This window comes from Diadema antillarum, unplaced genomic scaffold (genome assembly GCF_040938485.1).
Source record: "Diadema antillarum isolate AM-2024a unplaced genomic scaffold, OU_Dant_1.0 seq00001076_RagTag, whole genome shotgun sequence".
NCBI classification, from domain to species: Eukaryota; Metazoa; Echinodermata; class Echinoidea; order Diadematoida; family Diadematidae; genus Diadema; species Diadema antillarum.
In genome coordinates, this window is record NW_027271899.1 from 235,065 (window position 1) to 256,252 (window position 21,188).

The 21,188-nt window shown below is 37.6% G+C and overlaps 1 protein-coding gene across 1 annotated transcript in view; it reads right to left on the reverse strand.

Annotated features, from left to right (window-relative positions):
- LOC139743393 (uncharacterized) overlaps positions 1–21,188 on the reverse strand; it is a 75,085-nt gene that overhangs the window by 27,155 nt on the left and 26,742 nt on the right. The window contains exons 5-8 of the mRNA XM_071653878.1: positions 19,933–20,077; positions 17,388–17,524; positions 9,231–9,423; positions 1,770–1,900 (exon numbers count right to left, since the gene is read on the reverse strand). Coding sequence (XP_071509979.1) covers positions 1,770–1,900; positions 9,231–9,423; positions 17,388–17,524; positions 19,933–20,077 — 606 coding nt within the window. The remainder of the gene's footprint in view (positions 1–1,769; positions 1,901–9,230; positions 9,424–17,387; positions 17,525–19,932; positions 20,078–21,188) is intronic.

Genomic DNA, 21,188 nt, shown 5'->3' on the forward strand with positions numbered 1-21,188 from the left:
CTACCACTACGAAAACTAAGAAAATAAAAATCAGCACACGAAGATTAGCATACATTGTAAAAGTCGGGAATGTATCTCTGTACCAGTCTTGATCCAAAAGAACAGTTTAAATCAAAATCACATGACTGAACCTTGCCACATTGGTGAAATGCTTTACATCCGTCTACGTGATGGTGGATTATGAGAACCCATGATCAAGAGCACTCCATCCAAGGAGACACAAGACAGACTGGACTATGACGCTTGCTCCCTGAGCTTCCCTCAGGCAAGCCACAAGCAGACACAGATTTCGTCTAAATGTCAGCCATCTCTACTGCACTTCAGAAGAGCATAGCCTTTGTTGGCACACTCTCTCTCTCCGGTAATACCCCACCATACTTGGCAGTCCCCATGATCTATCTATGTTGCTGAGAGAAGCACACATGGCCCAATATCTGCAAGAGTGATACTGCAAAAGTTTTCTACCTCAACCACCAACCTGAAACGTCGCCAACCAAAAGGAATTCTCCCCAACCCCGAAAGAGGGTGGAACCATCTTACAGTTGTCCCACATTGATTGAATTAGATTACTGCATGCATTGCTGACAGTGCCATTTCATCTTGAGAGTAGTGATAACTCTAATTTGGCCCTTCTCCCATAACTACAATTTCCGACAAACAGTGGAAAAGATAAGCATGAATGTTATCAAAGTATGTCAACATGGATTCAAGACAGCCAAATATGCCATAGGTACACTCTTATTCCAATTTCTGTGCCAGTACATTTCTCCATCAAAAATAGATCTTCCTTCTCTAGTTACAGACATCACCAATTCCACATCAAACCAGAGAGCTGTCTCCCTCCCATCCTCCATGATCACACTATGAGCTGCAAACTATGGACGAAGACATTGCGGGCTTCTTGTTCCAAGCAGTCTCTGTGTGCCTCTTACTCGCCAAAAAGTTGGAAATGGTTACCATGGCGACGGTGTACCTAGGGGAGGGCTTGGAGTACCCACCAGCCAGAAAGGCTCGTCAACAGATCAGACGATTAGCAGCTGTATGTTCTACAAACGAGCATCCGTGCCAAGTCACGTAAACATTGGTGACACGTTGGTGGGACTTGTAAGACTGCAAAAACAAGCTTTGTATCGAGAACACTAAAAGCAGAAACTGTAGGGCCTATAAAAAATGTTAGATACCGAGTACAGTATGATCTTGAGCATCCTGATATATGCCACTAAACACATATATATTACTTCACACCAGAGTGCTTCTTGCATGGAGAATTGACAGACGGTGATATACTGCTAGGAATTAGTTCCAAAATCGTTTCTTTCACCTGTAATCTGAACTGCACACGGGCTCAAACCCGTAACTCATTATGACAGTGATATTATTCTCCTATGGGAGGAGAAAGATACAGGGAGCCAGCAATCATACCGATATGATCATATCAAGATTACCACATTACCTGTTTCAAAGCAACTTGGAATAGCTCCCAACACTCTCTCCACTGCAGGGAGGATGACTAGTGAAACCATTCCATGGTTTGTTTTCATTTATCCCTTTCTGGACAGCCATTTCTAAATGCTTTTGACATTGCACACGAACATGTTACCTACAGGACTGAAAGGCGTAAAGGAGATGTGAATCAAGACCTTTCCAGAAGAACAAGCCGTAGACCACAAATTCACCAGCACCTATGCCTCCTGATTTATTTGTTTGTTTGTTTGTTTGTTTGTTTGTTTGTTCTTTAATGATGATGAGGGTGAGACATCCCTGGTGACCTGCTTACCCATTCTGCTTCGTCCGACACCTTCTGGAAGCGGGACTTTACGTAGGTACTGGTCTCAATTTCGGTGGTGCTGAAGACTCTGAAGTAGTTTCGTAATCTGTCGTAGAAGTCACCATCCAGAGCCTGCAATGCAAACACACAGAGACAGTTTGAGACATGGATCAGAATTCATTGATACCTTGTCTACAGTTTCTCAGACATTGATCTATCGGCAAAGCTGACTAGAACCACTTTTTTTTTTGGGGGGGGGGGGGGGAATATGAGGAGGAGAAGCATATCTCATGAATAATAGATCAAAAATAAAAATAACAAAATAACATTGATACTACATTCGCTACATAACAAGATATATATTTCTGAAGATATTATTAAAATCATCACATACATCTCAACTGCTTTCATTATTTTCCTGCAGATTAAATCTCAAAATTCTAAAGGTGATAAAAATGGATATATTGCTTTTGGCATTTAAAATCTTCATATGCTGATATGTCAAACACATCCAGCAGGGGAGCAGTGCTGAAGATTAACAGACACTCTTCAAGTGGTTGGTATTGGGCACAACGAGTCATATGAAGCACCACTGGGAGTAACTGGGGATGTTTTGTACCTTATAATCTTAGTTATATCTTAATTACCTTATATCATAACTACATCTTATTTCTGACATATTACATCTTAAATTTCTCAAAGATTAATACAAAGTCTTATGGGTCACATTCATTTCATGCAATCTTGGCAGAACTATGGCACAACTTGTCTGACTACAATAACTGCAGCAGGGAATAATTTTCCTGGTATCGCATCACAATTTGCTATGCATTTTTACGCCACTGCTACACAAACTAACTTTTGTGTAGCAGTTTTCTTCCATAGAAAGGTACAGGATATCATTTGAAATATTGTTCATCAGCTGAAATTACTAATCAAATTTGAGCTCAAAAATTGTTCCCTGTGCAGATAGGTATAATGTGTTTAAAAAAGCTGTGAAAAACTGTCTACTTAGAAAGGCTTTTGCTGCTTAAAGGGATGGTACAGTATTGGTGGAGATGAGAATTGGGCTTTTAACTTTTTGCGAGATACCAAGAAAACACTTATGATATAGTACAAAGCATACCATTTTAAGAGGAATTCAAAGTTTATTTGATGAAAATCGGGTTTGGAATGACTGAAACATCCAAAAACAAAGTAAAACAAAGCAATCTTAATAAAGTGTGGGTCCCACACTTTATTAGAATCGCTCTTTTTTTGGATATCTCAGCCATTTTCAAACCAATTTTCATCAAACAAACGTTGAATTCCTCATAAAATTACATGCTCTTTCATATTTCATAAGAGGTCTGTTATTATCTCACCAAAAATGTTAGAAACCTGAAACTAGGTCTCAACCAAAACTATATGATCCCTTTAAGATGAGAATTCAATGTGAATCTGTATCCACCCACTTGTTATTAAGTGATATGTACTATCTTAATATGGTTGTATTAGTATCATTATCATTATCAGAGCGATGCAGAATCTATTCAAGTCGCATATTTAGACAGCGGTTTCACAATGAGCATAATATAATCTGGCTGTTTATTCATAGTGTAATTTGTGCCACAAAGAGACAATGAATCACTGTAGTGTTAATGGGACTTTTGTTCAACTTTATTATAACAAAAGTAATAGTCACTCAGTGTGTACATTGCAGTTTCAAGTGCTAGTTTACAGTATCTAATGAAATTCATAGGATTCCTGCTTTCGTCCTGGAAATGGTCTACATTATACAAAAGGGTAGTACTTGAATGAAGTGGTGAAACATTAACTAAATTTTTCTAGGTTTCAGTCTCATGGTTCCTCCAAGACTTGCTTACAGTATCTAAACAAGCATTTTGCCAGTATTGACTCTTTCCTTTAATTGTGTAAATGGAGCCCACAGGGAAAGCTTTTTCTTTCGCTTATTAAAGGCATAATTTACCATTTGCAGAAGTAACAAAAACCCAGGATCAGTGCTCAAAAATATTTCTAAAATGTGAGCTGGGATAGAAATAACCACTGTAAAAATTTTAATCCACATAATCAATGTTAAGTACTGTTAAATACACAAAATGTGAATAATAGTTATGATAAAAATGTTTCCAGACTAAACTGTCTATAGTTATGGTTTAATGAGAAAAATACTGATAACTCCTTATATTTTAGGCTTCATTGCATTTAAAATTCTATATGGTAGGATGTTTTGTGATACAACAGACCTACACATTTATATGCATGAAATGTGATATCTTGAACATTTTAAAAATCACTGCTCCCAAATGTAAACTGGACCCTTAAGTGGCTCTTTCTTTGTGAGTTCATTGATAGATTCTATTCTACACAAATCTGCAGCAAGCCATTCACTTATTGAGATGGTATTAGTGATTAATACAAATGTTCACATATATGCGTGAATATTTGGCTATTTTGTAAAATGTTTATTCATCCACTCAAGATTTGTGTTGGATCTTTTTTTGAAGAGACAAAAGTGTATCAGATTAGCTTTTTTTAGTCCAAGGAAAATGGTACAGCTTTGAGACATGCAATGGGCATAATGTTAATGGAAATTTGTGAATATGAAAAATGCATATCGTTGGTGGGGTGACAAAACCTCGTATCTCAATATTTGGTGAAAATGAGTTTTCTTCATTATATTGAAGCTAGGAACCATTACTATGTAATTCCCAATCCTTACATGCCCATCTGCAAAAATAAGGTCACAAATGATAAATAAAGTTGGCTGTTTCCATTGACTTACATGTTATGGCAGCCATGTTTTTTAGCTCTCCTGAACATTTGACATTTTTGAGATACAAGGTTTTGTCACCCCACCAACGATATTAACTCTTTGATTGTTTGCTAAAACACAAAGAAATTCTATTATGATTTTGATTCATTTCAGTTTTGACACATGATGTCTAGGATTCAAACAAAGCTAATGGCATCAAGATATTCCTTCAAACAGAAAATCTAGGCAATGTTGAAAAATGTGTATATGTTAAAGTTTCTGTTCACTTTCATTTTCATTATTGCACATCACTAAAGCAATGAGTATGTAGTCAATCCCAACTAAATCAAAGGTCAAGTCCTGTTAAACTCTACCGCACATCTAAAACAAACGACTTTATTCAATTGAATACATTTTGTGAAAATTGAGGAAGAAACATTGTACAAAGAAGACATGAGAAGCTCTTGATTTCTACTGACTTTTACATTTCCTTTTTTTTTTGTTTTTTTGGAGTAGACACCTGCGTGTGACGCACTACTTGGCCACACAGTACAGTGATATTGTGATTACCATATTTTGAAAGCTGTTCAAGGAACTAAGTTGCTCCTCTCAGTGTTTAAATTTAAAATCATTAAGTCTGAAACTTGATGTCATTTGATAGATTACTTTATGATATCGGTAAAACATGGAATGAAAGAGAAAAAAGTTTTCACCAAGGCTAAATTACAATCTACATGTACTTAACCCATTGAGGATGAACTGATTTTGCTGTAACATGCATTTCCCATTGACACCTGCCCGAGTATACTCGGGACTAGTCTTCAGGACAAACTAAATTTGCTATAACACGCATTTCCCATAGACACCTGCCCGCGAGTATACTCAGGACTAGTCTTCAACAGGTTAAAGGTCCAGTTTACCTTTGGGAGTAGAGATTTCAAAAAATTTCAAGATATTACATTTGATGCGTATGTGTAGGTCTGTTGTATCATAAAACATCCTACCATACAAAATGTTTACAATAAAGCCTAAAATACGAGGAGATATCAGTGTTTTTCTTAATAAACCGTAACTGTAGACGGTTTAATCCAGAAACATTTTTATTATAACTATTGTTCACATTTTGTGTTTTTAACAACACTTAACATTGATTATACAGATTCAAATTTTGACAGTGGTTGTTTCTAGCTCTAACTTACATTTTAGAACTATTTTGAAGCACTAATGCTGGGTTTTTTTTTCATCTGCAAATGGCAGATTATTCCACCGACACACTCAAACAAAATTTAAACAAAAACCGGTTTAGTGTGAAGACTGACTTAAATTGACCTACAATACTACTAGATGCTTAAAATAAAAGAAGAGTAGAAGCAATCGGGTGGAACCATCACGTAATTGAAAAGAATGACTCAGTAGAGGGAGGTATAAGGCAAAAGAGGCAAACTCTGGGATAATAGCTGATCAAAAATATATATCATCTCTAAAATAGGGCCTTCCAGGGTACCAGGTTAACCAAAAATTTCACAGCTTCACCAAATGATTAAAAAACAAAACAAAACAAAACAGAAAGCATCATACACATCACAAAGACATGAACAAAAAACAACAACAAAGATAGTAGAAGCCTGGAAAGCTTCAGAAAACCAGAAATACAAAAATAAATCCCGTGACATACAGAACTATGAGGTGATAGAGCAGAGAAATTCTAAATGTATTGAATAATCATCAAACAAGACAAGACATTGATCCAGGCAAACATCTCTTTTGCATCAGCTATCATCTCCATCCGAAATATTGTAAATGATCAATATTTGATTTCATATTTTTGTACATCCCTCTTCCATTATACCATGATTCTCATAACAGTTTTATCAAGTTCACTGGAACAAATCCTGACCTTTTCCACACTGGGAGCTATCTACATGAGGATTATCATATGACTTGAAAAGGATTTGAATGCCACAGCAGGCCTCAAACTAATACCTGGGACAACTGCTCCTACAAAGCACTTCAGAATTGTAAATTTCATCAGATGACTACGAGCAGTTGTGAAAGTTGAAATCTGTGACCCATACGCCCTTTGTACATATCAAGTGGAGAGTGTTCACAAGTCATTGAAAGTTTTGATGAGCAATCACGTAGTTCTCTGAATTTTCATTTATTGGTGTATGATATCTGATATCAAACAACATACATGTGACAAATTGACAATTGACAATTAGCAATGAAAATTAACGTAAGTATGACATCAACATCGTAAACAAGTCAATGTCTGTCTTTGTGTTAGATTCTAGCAGCAACGATGAATCACAAAGCTTGGCATGATTTCTATAAGTCATAAAGTTTAGTCACAATGAGCTACATTCCTGTTTGATGAGATCTTCAATCACACTGAGAAACAGGGCTCCCACTTTAATGCCCATCGTCGACAAAGACAGACTTACAGCAGAGCTATGGGTCTGATCATCGGTGATGGAGTGATACCAAAAATACACACTTATAATGCTAAGTTGAGGTTCGCTGCACTAATCATACACAAACCAGCAGTTAAAAATAACCATGCACCCTGCTAAGGAGGTTGGGAGGCTTGAAGGTAAAAGTAAAGAGTCTTCGATGGCCTATTGAAGGGAAACAGAATGAAGGAATATGACTATCCAAGGGAAATAGAATGAAGGAATATGACTATCCAAGGGAAATAGAATGAAGGAATATGACTAATATATGAGAAGTCCTACCTTTGTTTTTAGGGAAAGATAATCCATAATAAGCAGCACATATATGCCTGTATATTTATTAACTGTATTAACACTGTATTAAGGGCATTACAAATGTAATATATTATTGTTCTTCTTCTCCTTATTATTATTATTATTATCATTACTATTATTATTATTGTTATTGTTATTATCATTATTATTATTATTATTATTATTATTATTATCATTATTATTTCCATTATTATTATTATTAAATTTATACATTACATGTTTCTATATGTAATAACAGAACTGACAAATTAATAATTTTTCACACAGTGAAGTATTACCCTGACCCCATTGCTGGCATGGGCATTCTGTACTGTGTTCCTTCAGAAAACCTATGATATGGAGCATTGGCCCTTTGTCAGTATAGGGCCTACTGATTATCTATGCATGAGTAAAATCATGAATAATGTTTACACATGCTGCGTATAAGCCATATCTTGACATTACATGATTTTTCAAATGGTCAGAGATGTAATGTTCTTGCTTCAGTTTCCCTGACCTCTACTGAGAGCTACAAATTGTACAACAACAGAGGGTAATTTAAGTAATCTCATTGAAAGGCAAACAAAGAAGATGCAAAGTAATCACTTCCCCCAGCCACATGACCTGTAACCATGACAACAGGGAGACCGGTTTACAAAGATGGCGTGTGATTGGAAAATGACAGTTTTTCTTCTACTTCCTCAAAAAAAGAGGAAGTTAATAGGATTTAAAGAAGCTTCTTTCTTTGCCTGATTTACTTCAAGAAGAATGGGAAGAGGAAGACATTTGTAAAAAGAAGTTTCAGGTATACACATATTCTATGCAAAACTAAGGCCTGAAATTTTCCAGCTTGATGAAAAAGACATTGCTGCCTACTTGTCCATCTGTTTCTGGAGGATAAGTATTTTCTTGCAATGCAGTCATGCAAAAGTCCGGTCTCTCATGGGTATTTGGCTTTGGCTGCGCAACGGAAGTCTACAACATGTGGCTAGCTAAGACTTTGATATGATAATCCACTCAGGTGAGGGATGACACTTCCGTTTTGGTGACATACGCTCGAAATCAGCGTTCACTTGTCGCACAGTGAAGCTCACTTCAGATCACACGATATGTGTCATTCCACTGGAACGCACTGCCAGTTGTCCAACGCTGTGTACGCCAGACAAATTAATGAGATTATTCCAATTAAGAAAAAAAAGTGACAACTGATAAGACATGATACGCCTCTATACTTGAGCCACTAAATTGGTGTTAATTGGTTGCTACAACCCCTCATCGACAGGTTGATGGTTTCTTCTCTCACACGGGTCACGAATACCGCCTAGAGTCTCTGAGGTGTACACTTGTCAGTTTATTATTAACCATTCAATGAAATGTGCGCAGATGCTGTCTGCAAACCATGTGATATATTAACTTGCAATTTGAGTTGAAGAGCTCCTGACTGAAATCAAGTCTCCTTGAAGAAGAGGATAATAAAGCCCTTGGCAACCTGCTGCACCTGATGTGGAGGGGTAACGTGTCCCATTTTTATGGGAAGAGCTGAAATGGCTAAAATCTTATCATCCACCTATTTAAAGGCCAAGTCTTTTTTTCCTCCTGACATACCTATCGCCAATTTCTTCACTTCTCATCCATCAGTAATAACATGTCTATCATGAAACACCTCAACATGTCTGTTTTTCTGAGATTACTCACGGCATGGAATGAATAAACCTCTAAGATGTTCTGGAAAGCTGTCATTTCTCATTCCCGGCAGCTTCATTGAGATTCATGCTGTAAATAAGAAGAAGGTTACCAGTTTCCTGGCCTATTTATTGGATTAGAGGAGATTACTTATCAGATATATGGCCCCACAAGGGGCACAAGACTTCATATCTAATTCAGTATAAAGCATGCCTAGATCTAGGCTCATTTACAGCACAGACAGCTTGGAAGATAGCACGAATGGATCAAAGCTCACCTCCATAACGTACGGTACGTCCGTTTCGAACAGCCGTTTTCGGTGCGCGTTGGCCGCAGCCACACACAGTAAGTACTCATTTCTCATGTGGGCCGACCGGCGGTCACACGTTTTCCGTCTGGACACCAGCTTGGCCGTCGTCTTCTCCAGGGACGATCGGGACTGAAAGAACTTTGTTGACCCTTTGTTCAATCTGCGAATCAGAAATGAAAAAGAGACGTCAACATTGCTAGAAATGTTGCATTTTCAGGAAAACTCAGTGTCATGATTTCTATTTTCACATGCAATCATTCACAGACAAATGCAACAACATCAACAATGTTTAGCATGCGCCATATACATCACAAATTGAGACTTGTCAGAAAATTTTGCAAGTGGTAGAATTCATGATCAAGAACCACTGTGATGAATGAGAAGTATCATATAAGTATTATTCCCTTTTTTATAGAAAAATAAGTAATGTCACAATTTGGAAATATATCCAGTGCATTTGTGTTACTAGAGGCATTATTCCAATGTGCTGTTAATTTTGTCGGCATACTGCTCCACTTGAATATGCAACATTGTTTGCTGCTTAGCCCATGTACGTATGGGGGTTGTAAACAGTAATTACCAACCTGCCAATATATCAAGTTGGCCACTGGCACAATATGTGCACAATGTTTTAATAGCAACAATGTCATTGTCACTGAAAGCAAATGTACAATGGATCTTTGTTGGGTAGTTTCACTTATTTCTGAACAAACAGTTATGTGAGAGAGAAAAAAAAAGAAGTCTGTTGACCGGTAAATCCCGAACACAGCATGCAGAGTAACTTCACAGTTCCAAGTTGAAATTCCGTTGAATATTGAACAGTAAAATGTTGTTTTGCCAAGCATGAGATTGCAAATGTGAGTTTTTTTGCATTGTCATGATCATGCTGTGTTACATACACTTGACGCTATCACTCAACATTCTCTGGTCTAATGCCTGAAGTCTTTCCAACATGGCACAGGGGTAATAGAGAGAAACAGAAAATTCCATGGCAAAAAAAAGGAAAAAAAGTATCGCTCCAATCAAGGAAATGTCCTGGATGGTGGCCCCTTGGAGTCCTGAAAGCTATCTAATCCAGTGACCCCTCAAAACCTTAATGATAATAATAATAATAATAAAAAGTTTGAAGGAGGCCTTGCAGGCTGGATTCAATCAAATAACCTGTCAGCTGAACAAGGTGGTACACTCTTTATTCAATTTAATTCACCTGAACTGGAAAAAAAAACCCACAGCAACTCAGTTTTCAGAAACATACAACCAGGCATCACACCAAAATTAGAATGCAATTTAGAACAGGAATTCCTGGCAAAAGTCTCTTTATATGAAAAGAAAATAAATGAGTAAGAAATACAGTGAAAAATCCTGGCATTAGAGGAAAAGGCCCAGGAAGTAGACTGAGCTTGTGCCTGTCACAATCCTATGACAGTGGTTGGGTGCTGATGTGGGTTCTTTGTGGGATGTAAGTCTGTATGCTGTTCGCCTAGGGAAACAGGGGTTATGTCTGATCAACACAAGTTGACAAATTCATGAAATTCTTCATCGAGCTTACGTCTTTTCGTCGATGCAGGGTAATTTGTTAATCAGTTGCAACAAGTTGATAAATATCCATATTTTAACAATGCCTATAGCACAGAGATTGATGGTAAATTCTGCATTTTAACACAATTGCTTGACAGAGTTGGAAAAAAACAACAAACCACTTTTCTTGCCAATGAAGATGTTACAAAAAATAAAATCATCCGTGTCAAAATACACTGAGATCTCTATGACAGCATGGCACCTCCACAAAAATCATATGTTGCTTGCTTTGATTTAGAGAGACCATATTAATTTTAGACAGTGTGAACATGGATAGTAAGGTGACAGATTCACAATCAGAATAAACTTAACATCCACTTCCAAGAATCAAACATCTGGTGCGCGGAGTAAACATCTAGAAAGAGAATCCGAAGAACTGTAAAGTCATCCAGAAAGTCTCTTCAACAAATAATGCACAAATCATATCCTACATTGTACATCTTTTTCAAAAAACAAACAAACAAACACACAAAACAGATGGTTTTGGAGTAGAGATCATGCCACCATCAAGTGTGGCGAATGGTTGATATTTTACATGCAAGCCCTGAACAATGACACACCTTGCCCAGCGTACATAAACAGGATGGGAACATTCTCTGAACAGACCTGATGCTTATCTGCAGCGGGGCTGTTGTCTTAGTAATGAACAGGCGAATTTTTAGATATCCTCGTGACACATCCACACACCAAAGTGGATGAAAACTCCCACACTGTATTCCCTTGTCTGCACTGTTATTTGGGTTGCACATTTTGATGGCTATCACACTCACATGGAACAGTCTGACCTGCTAAAAAAACTTGCCTACAATTTGCTTCAGCTCTTTACTTTCATTCATTGATAATTTCCCTCAAAATTTACACAGGAACCTAGCTTAAAAGGATGACAGGAAGTTGTAGCAGTTTTTGCCAAATCACTCCTACTCTTTGTACACACTGTCAGGACAATTGGGTACAGAAAACAGTTTTTTTCACCCAGAACTGAACTGGATGACTCATAGCTAAACTATACCTTGCTAAAAAATGTGTAGTCAATCAACAAGGTTTTGCAGTGTTCAAGGATGTTTGTGCACAACCTGTCTAGAGATACATGTGTCTAAATAAACAATATTTTCCTCTTCACCACACAGTAGTACAAGTTGTGTAGACTTGTCTGACTGACATCAAACAATATGTGCTATCCCACCCACAGTTTCTAACAGTATATCACCAAAGTGACTGAGAGAAAAAAAATCATTACTATGGTTAACAGCATACATATCTGTTATGAAGTTAATTAATAAGTAGTGCAAAAATGGTGGGAAACATGACAAAATCAACAAGTAGAATCTTATATTTGGTCTACAATCCCCTAACCAGGTCTGTCTTACTTGACAAGCATGAATGATTAAACATGGTTGAGGTGAGGGTGATCTTACCACACATTATTTGCAACAATGACCTCCCATGTCTGCTACAATTGGACAAACTCCAAAACAAATGGCATGGGACTAGCTCCCCTGCCATCATTCCCTAGATGACAAGTCTAATGAACTCTCACAGATGAAAATAACCATGAATGATGTCACTACTGTAGTCCTTGATTGCCAGGTTTTTTGTCTGTTCTTTGTGATAATCTTTCACAGCCAAGTACAGAAACTTTGCTGCCTTAGGAGCTCACAATTTTATGTTCATACACCAGTGTATATTTGTTGTAATATATGTCCAGTGTATCAAGAATTTCCATTGTGGATCATAAAGTAAATCAGCAGTTGATCAGTAGTAACAGAACAGTAACATCAGGGTGACGGTAACTTTGATACTTAAATCACATGAACAAATATTTCCAACACACTGTAACACAAACCCTTTAATGTTCAAATCTAGGTCCTCCCTGCTTCCTTAACGTAAAGAGGAAGGGGGACGGGAGGTGACTGGTTGAGGCGCAAACCTTCCCTTCACTAATCTTACCCCTGGTTCTGTGCATGGGACTTTGCTAATGCTCAGGTCAACAACATTCTTATCAAGTTCACAAACCCTCTCTCCCTCTATTCCCCTTCCTCTCTTGTCCTGTCTTTTTTACTATTCTTTTTTAAAATCCTACTACATATAAGTCCCATTCACACCATCCAAAATTAACATTGCTTGCAGCCAAGTGATCTTTTCTTTTCTTTTTTTCTTGAGGGGTCATATGTGAATGTTGGCAAATAAAATAGATTTTTGCAATATGATCCCAAATTGATAATGCATATGAATCCCCTGAGCTCTCTCTCCTCTCTGTGCTGATCTCTGTGTACAGGCTTTCTACATCCCAACTGGCAATGATCAAACTCAGGATGGAAGTGGAAGATGATGTTTGGGACTGATAAAAGTTCTTCTTTTCAACAATCTTTTTCATTTTCATAAGGAGCAGTAATGCAACTACCTACAAAGGCCTATTCAGATAACTTATGTGAAATGTTATCTATTTGCATTGAATTTTTGCATCCATATTGGTAGAATTGATTGCAGGAATATTTTGAGTGTTCCATGGGAAGACTTTGAGTGTGACATAGAGTGTATGTTTTTCGCAGCTTGGTACCTATATAGACTCTCAGTATGAGACAAATTTCATATGACACTAGGGTTCTCTATATCTGGGACCTGGAGGAAAATGAAGTCTGGATGTCAAGGTAACCGGGTCACATGATGGTGACTCACTCCCTGAGAAACTTTGGAGAATCCACACTAATACCCCTTTCAGTAGCTCCTCTGGCTTGGGCCAGGCCAGGCCCCAGCTACATAAGTTGTAAAATTTTGAATTTATGAATGGGTCGGGCCAAAGTAGCCCGCGCCAGGAGCGGGCTATTTTGGCCCCGCTGAAGCTAGCACCAGGGTGGGCCAGGCTCGGGCCTGGTACCCATCGAAGAGTTTATGAACGACAGCAGCGCCAGGCTTGGGCCAAAATTCCTTGCACAGTCAAGGGTTACGTTTACCTGGCCAAGCCCTACGCTGGAGCGCGTGTTCAGTTACCATGGTAGTTATCCCATACATGGCCAAGTTCGTGAATGGGTCATTGTAAAAGTAGCGCAGCTCTGCTATAGTAACTGAACGCAATTTTTACTGCTTGGCACAGGCAAAATTAGCTCGGGCCAGGAGCTGGCCAAAAATGCATGAGTTACTGAAAGGGGTATGAGAAATTCCCCATGAAATTTACTTAGGTGGGTCTGGTCAAGACTTATTCAACATACAATGAAGGCCTCCATTACTTCATGAGTATATTAAGTAGCATGGATCCCAATGCTTTTGAACTCTTTCTCAGTATGTGTTCATGCTTCTCATTCACAAGTGGTACTGTTGATTCAAATCTGAAAATATGGCCATTATGGAGATTAAAAACTACTTTGATTCAGGTGAGAAAGCAATTAATAATAATATTAAACAAATTATATATAATTCATGAGAAAAGAATGCATAACATCCTAGTGGCCTTCTGTGGTCTGGATGTTATCATTCTAAAGTCCTTGTACATAAGGCTATATCTATTCCCTTCTGGTGATATCTTATACATTCCAGACATACCAGTATGTTGGCATGAACATAGAGAAGTCATGTATCTGATCACACGACACACCATGTGACTCAAACCATGCTTTCTGTAACCACTCTCAGAGGAAAGGCTGATATAGAATAAACAATTAAGCTCATTGTGAGGCAAGGTACATTAATCTAATAAGTTTTGCCCTTTAATCCCTTAATGACGAGTTCCGAGTATACTCGGGCAGGTGTCTATAGGAAATGCGTGTTGTAGCAAAGTCAGCTCATCCTAAGTGGGTTAAGAATGTCCCCATGTCCCTCTTTTTCATGGAATGTCCTCTTGTGAAGGTCTCCTTCCCCCCCCCCTCCCGCCCCTTTTTCCTTCTCCAGTTCCCCCTCCTTCTCCCCAATCAATCCCCTTCCTCCCCCAATATAGCCCCTTTCCTCTCCCCCAATCTAACCCCTTCCTCTCAATTCCTATTTCAAATACCATCACTAGAAATGTGTTTCCCTATCCCGCATTACTCATACACCAATACGGACTGCGGAACCAGGATAGAGGTTACCCTTTATCACCATATGAAAATTAAGAAAATTAAGAAGATTTAAAAAAAATACATGGGATGAGTATTCTATGGATGGATGATATTGTGCTATTAAAAAAAAAAATTGAATTACATTTCTTTTATTTTTCTTTAATTTTTGGGGTAGTTTTTTTACCCTGCAATCTTAACCATGGTTGAGAACATAATAAGCCATATCAGTATAATTTTTCTAAGATTTAAAATTTATCCTTGGCTTCAGCAATAATGAAGCAGGCTAGTGGTCAAATAAACTGGCGTTTAGTGACTGGGTGACTGATGATGTTGACACCAAAGCATATTTACAGAAGGCATGGGATGCAATCTACGACCCAGAGTTGCTGTCAGGATGACAAACTTGGCTATGTACTCAAAGGGAAACCTCTATGAGTGACTATGGAAACTGCAGGTCTTACTGTTTGTTTGTGTCCTTTTACTTGATATTTTTACGACTACCACTTTAATTGGAAACATCAAAGATTTGGGCTATCTTCAAATACTGCAAGTGCATTTCCTTTCGCATACTATACGAAGCAGAGAACATTAAACATAGTCTAATCATATTTTCTTTCACCTATGAATCTGAGAATGTTAAACACAGTCTAATCCTACATGACCACTTTCTGGTATTGCCGTGACAGAATATTCTTAATATTGACGAGAAAGTAGTGATGTTACCATTCATCTTTAAATACCATATTTCTTGTAGGCTTGTTTGCAAAATACATATCTGTAATTTGGCCTGTGCCAACAGAGTAGCTGATTTCCTGCAATGACACTGCTGACAAAATAAAAACCCATATTAAACTTTTGTAATCACTTTATGATAGTCATCAAAATTATGCCATATCAGAAAAAAAAATACATTATACTACTGCCAAAATCTAAACATGTAGATATCAAGAGTTCAAATGGTAGCATGATTCATGATAACCTTGATGTCATGCCCAAAACTTGACAAATGTATAAGCATATAAACATCAGAGTGGTCTCAATGAGAAAATAGGCAATATTTCCACTACACTGAAATGGAGACTGTACACGTACAGCATCTTGGCAAACTCCGAATGCCGCATTTGTGACGCAAACTGGGAATAAACTATATAAAAGTCACATTCACATAAACTGTTGTCACTTTGGCTGAATGGCCTCACTGGTTAGTGCTAGCGTGTGGCAGTGCAGGATGAGATATGTGGGGGAAAAGGAAATGAAATTGGCTGTGTGTCATGAAGATCACAGTTTAGTCATCAATTACAAAGGCAAACACATATTTTCAAAATATTTTGTCAGAAGAACTGTCATATTTACTGACAAAGGTTGTCTCAACAAGGAACTCAGGAGAGAGAGAGAGAGAGAGAGGAGAGAGAAAAAAAAGAAAAAAGAAAAAAAAAACTTTGGGCTGGTGAACAGAACAGCTTCCATCATGTCCGTTCACAGACTGCTGAATATTGCTAGTGAGTTAACAAAAAAAAAAAAAAAATGCATGAATGGATATTATACTTGTTGTAACTACTTGTGAAGAGATTAATAGCCCAGCAAATGGGATGAAACAATACTAATGAATATGAATGGACGCAATCAAAACAGAACAAAATTGTATACAATGCAAATAATGACCCCTGAAGTATGTCAGGATCAAAGTTTGCTTTGGAATATATACTGGTACATATACTAGTCACTATAACCATGACAGCATCGAGTGAATATCAGGCAGTTATCATTTATGGAGTGACTTTCAGTTTCATAACATATACAATGGTTACCCTCCATTAACAATGATACTTCAAGAGGATTCAAAAACTTTAGGAAGAATGAAACCCATAAGACAAAAGATACTGTCTGGATTGACCCATTCAATTGTCTACACAAAAATTCCTTCCTCCCCCTCCCCCCCCCCCAAAAAAAAAAAAAAAAATCCAGTAATTTGAGTTTTGATGAGGAGTGTAGCTAAGAATCTATACTGAGCCTCCCGTAAGAGCAATGCAGCAACATGGACAGACAAAAATGCGACAGTTTTGACTGTCCATCTGAGGTGCATTACACGCTACCTCATAGAAATACTATAAAATACACCGTTCTTAGAGCTGTTATTATCTCTTCCAATCAATATTAGGCCATTCAGTTGGAAAACAACAAAAATTCAGTGAGCATTCATTATTTGACCTTCATGTTAGTAAGACTACCTGCCCAGTGTTATATTCGTTACCCCCAAATTTTTCATTTTAGGAAGAATTCTAATGGATCGCTTTTTGAAGCAATTTTGGTGCAAAGTCACCTCTTATTAAAGTGTTCTAAAAGATGGTAATTGTATAGGGGGCAATGCACATCGGAAGCAGAAAATAGAGCGGCATCCCTGAAATGTACCCTTTCACTGTGGAAATGCCATGCTGCCAAACTGTGACGCACAGTGATTGTTCCTGGGCAAAAGTGCAACTTAAGGATGAAAAGAATCATTTTACAGACATCATCGTACCTGTTCTCCGCCTCAGCTGCTTTGGCCCTGGCATCCTGGGCAATCTTCTCGGCATCAGCGTAGTTCTTCCTCGCCTTGATGAGGTCTCTCACACTGGCCTGGACCTCCTCGTGCCATACACTGGCCAGGTCCCCACACTATCAGGCAAAAGGATATATACAGTGAAACCACATTATAAAGGGGTCGGATATCTAAGTCAACCGTCTTTTAACAAGGCAGTTTTTGCAGGTCAAAAGTCTTTGTATTTCTTTGTTTTTGTGCCTTGATTAAGTGAGAAACCTGATATAACAAGATAATTGCAGCCTTATCAAACATAAAATTGACTCAATGGTAGCTGAGGCACTCTCTCAAGACCCACAAACTGCAGAACATTTTGCATCACATTAATACATTTACAGTGTACATATGTATACAGTGCCCTGCCTCATACAATGCTTGTGTAACCTAAACATTCATAATACTAAAAAAAAAAAAAAAAAAAAAATTGAGATACTATGCAGGAACATAATATGCAGTTAAAATGTTGGAAAAAAAATTCTTGTTATACAGATTCCTAAGATCATTCTCCTGAAATGAAATGAAATGAGGTCAGCTAAAGGGAGTAGAGTCTTAAAAACTCTTTCATACATTCATATCAGGGTCAATTCCTACTGTGATTTTCCATCCCCAAAGCTTCCATTCAGAGCAAAGTCAATGCACACACTGTAGTGTCTACGGTCATCACTATCTTTAGAAAGAAAAAAAAAAAACAAATGCAGAAGGCAAATATTACAGTTTACACTCATCGTCACTCTCGACCAAAAAAAAATGTCCATGACATAACACTGATGTTACTTATTGAACGGATGGGGAGAAAACAGCGAGAATTTTCCACATTGTGACTAGGTGACTTTCCCATGTCAGCAAGGTACAGCGTCGGTGGACCTCCTTGCACCATGGCTATTTTTAGCATGAATGTGCGCTATGCTATTATCTCTCCCTCCCTCCCTCTCTCCTCCAACCCCCTTCTCTCTCCTCTCCCCCCTCCCCCTTTTCAAGCCATTGGTCTCTCTCTCTCTCTCTCTCTCTCCCTCTCTCTGATCCTCATGGATACATGGGATACAGTAATGACTGCATAATGTTTATAACAATCAATGACGCAGCAGCCGTAAATGGAAGACTGTACATGTACCCACAGACCCTATGTCGGAAAAAGGAAATTTCCATTGACCTTTGCTACCTGCATGGCTACAAGTGTGGGCTACTATTTGCTACATGTAGTTTTTCTTGCCTCCCATATTCATGCCCGTAATTCAAACACTTCAAATATCCACTTCATCTGCGGACACTGCTTTTTTTAATCATTTACCTTCTTCATGACTCAGGACTATATATGACTATTGCCTGCTATTCTCTCTCTCCATCTCTCTCTGTCTGTGCACAAATGTGTGCCTTTGGCAAATAGATCTATATCTGATTCTTTCTCTTTTGGAAAATTCCTAAACAATGATGGCATATCTCTGTATATTTCCTAATTCCATCTAACTACTGTAAAACATGATATATTCACAGCATGAATTTTTCACGAATTGGATGGAGCAGACGGCCTCTTTTTGCGGCATGAGATTTTGGCGAACTGCCACTGGCATTCAATGTATATAGTGCAGACAAGAACGTTCGCGTGCATTTTAATTTCGCAAATCTTGGCGCTCGCGAAATTCGCAAAATTAAAATGCACGCAAACATTCCTCATTTTACAGTATTTGTGTGAAGTTTTTTCATCCCTAATACAATTTCATCCAGTAATACTTATGAATGTACAACTGTATCTTTACATCTTTTATGAATAGTCATTAACACAAAGACTGACTTTTAAACTTCACAATATTTACCAATTTGAAATATGCCCATGGTTGAGTGTTTCTAGGGGTCATTGTAAATCACATAATCTCCTTTATGAAAAGCTCAATAGATATATTTTGTTCTTAAGCCTTGGAGTTCAACACCATTCTTGTTTGGTTTGAATGTATGTATATGTATGCATGTATGTTTGTAACTTCACATTCTGCTGGCAATATCATTGGAATGATGATTTATTACAATTTGACGGGCTATCACTGAATTATCTTCACTGAACGTGATGGTCAATAATGCCATTCAATCTTATTGTTTGAAAGCAGCAACGGACGAATGACCAATAATCATACAAAATATGTAGATAATGCTCTCTCATATCAATTGTACATGAAAAAAAAAGAAGAAGGAAAGACAGAGAGATGGGATTCAATCAAATGTGCGTAATAACTTCAATTTGTATGTATGCAAAGAAGAAAATTATACAGATTGATGCAAAGAGTTGTACCAAAAATAAAACCATCCCATACATATTGCATGCATGCACATATTAACTCTTAATTCACACACACAAATCCCCACGCAGCAAACAAATAGAAGCACACACAAAACCCTCGCAAAAAACAAACGAACAAATAGCCTACTTTGTGCTGTTCAATCACAAATCCAATGTTTAAGACATGCACACTACAACCTATTCGGAGTGACTTACTCTTTTCAGCTTGTTAGCTCTTGAATTCTTCTGTAGTTTGACGGAGTCAGTGATCTGGGTACTGATGGTTTCGGCAGCGGTCAGTCTCGCCCTCGCATTCTTCTCTGTTTCCTCTAATAAAGACTTCCATACTTCCCATACAGTCCTGAGAACAAAACACAATGTCAATATTTACAAACTCATCAATAAACAACATTAAAACATATCTGAAATGTAACTGTTATCACTTGAATGGTTTCAGGAACTCATAAGACTCTGGCAGCTTTTGGCTTTCATATTCTTCGTTATTTGATCTACTTTTGACCAGTGAGTCTACACAATTTAGAAATACAAAATCTGACAACTTGCATTTGACTTGAGAAGCATTGATATTGCTCCTTCATGGGTTACTTTAAAACAAACACATCAAGAATTCTTCCATGAAATCCCCCCTGAAAACATTTTCAAAGATAAAAGAACTACATGGCTTACTATGTGTTCCACTTCGGTTAGACAAAATCTGAATCAAAATCCTGCATCAAAATGTGTCGTATACATCACACAATATGGCATGGTCAATCATTAGACAACTATTCTATGTATACACATGCAGGAATCAACATAAGCAGTGGCCCGGGGCTACTGTAATACCAGATTTCCAAAAAGTATATCTCTTGGTGGACTGATTAGGCACTTAGAATTCAAAATGGACTTTTATGTTTCCTTTTATTTCGGGCCAGAATATTTTTTTTTTATTTCATTTCATTTTATTTTATTTATTTATTTATTTATTTATTTATTTAACATTATTATTATTATTTTTTTTTTTTTGGTGGGGGGGGTACCAAAATTTCTGTTTCAAAGATTCTAGTGACTCGAACTGGCCACCAGAGACACACACACACACAAAAGTGTACATGGTTGAGTGTCAGAAAGAATATAGAAATGTGTAGAAACAATGAAAATATGGAACAAAAAATAAAATCATTCCATCATGTGCTATTAAAAAGAACTAGTGGTGGTGAGTAAATGATTAAAACATTTGTGTTTGTGTTTCATCTTGTTGTAAATCCATGCATTCCATTTCACACTGTCATACCATCTACATTATACCCCACAAACAACTCAGACTACCATTTTTTTCCAGTATAGATAACCGTTGGTCTCTTGTGAATTTTTCCTTCTTTAAACTCGGCGATACCTACCCTGGATGCAACATGCATTGCATGTGAAATTATCATTGTCCTGTACCTACAGCTCTATTACTGATTACTACT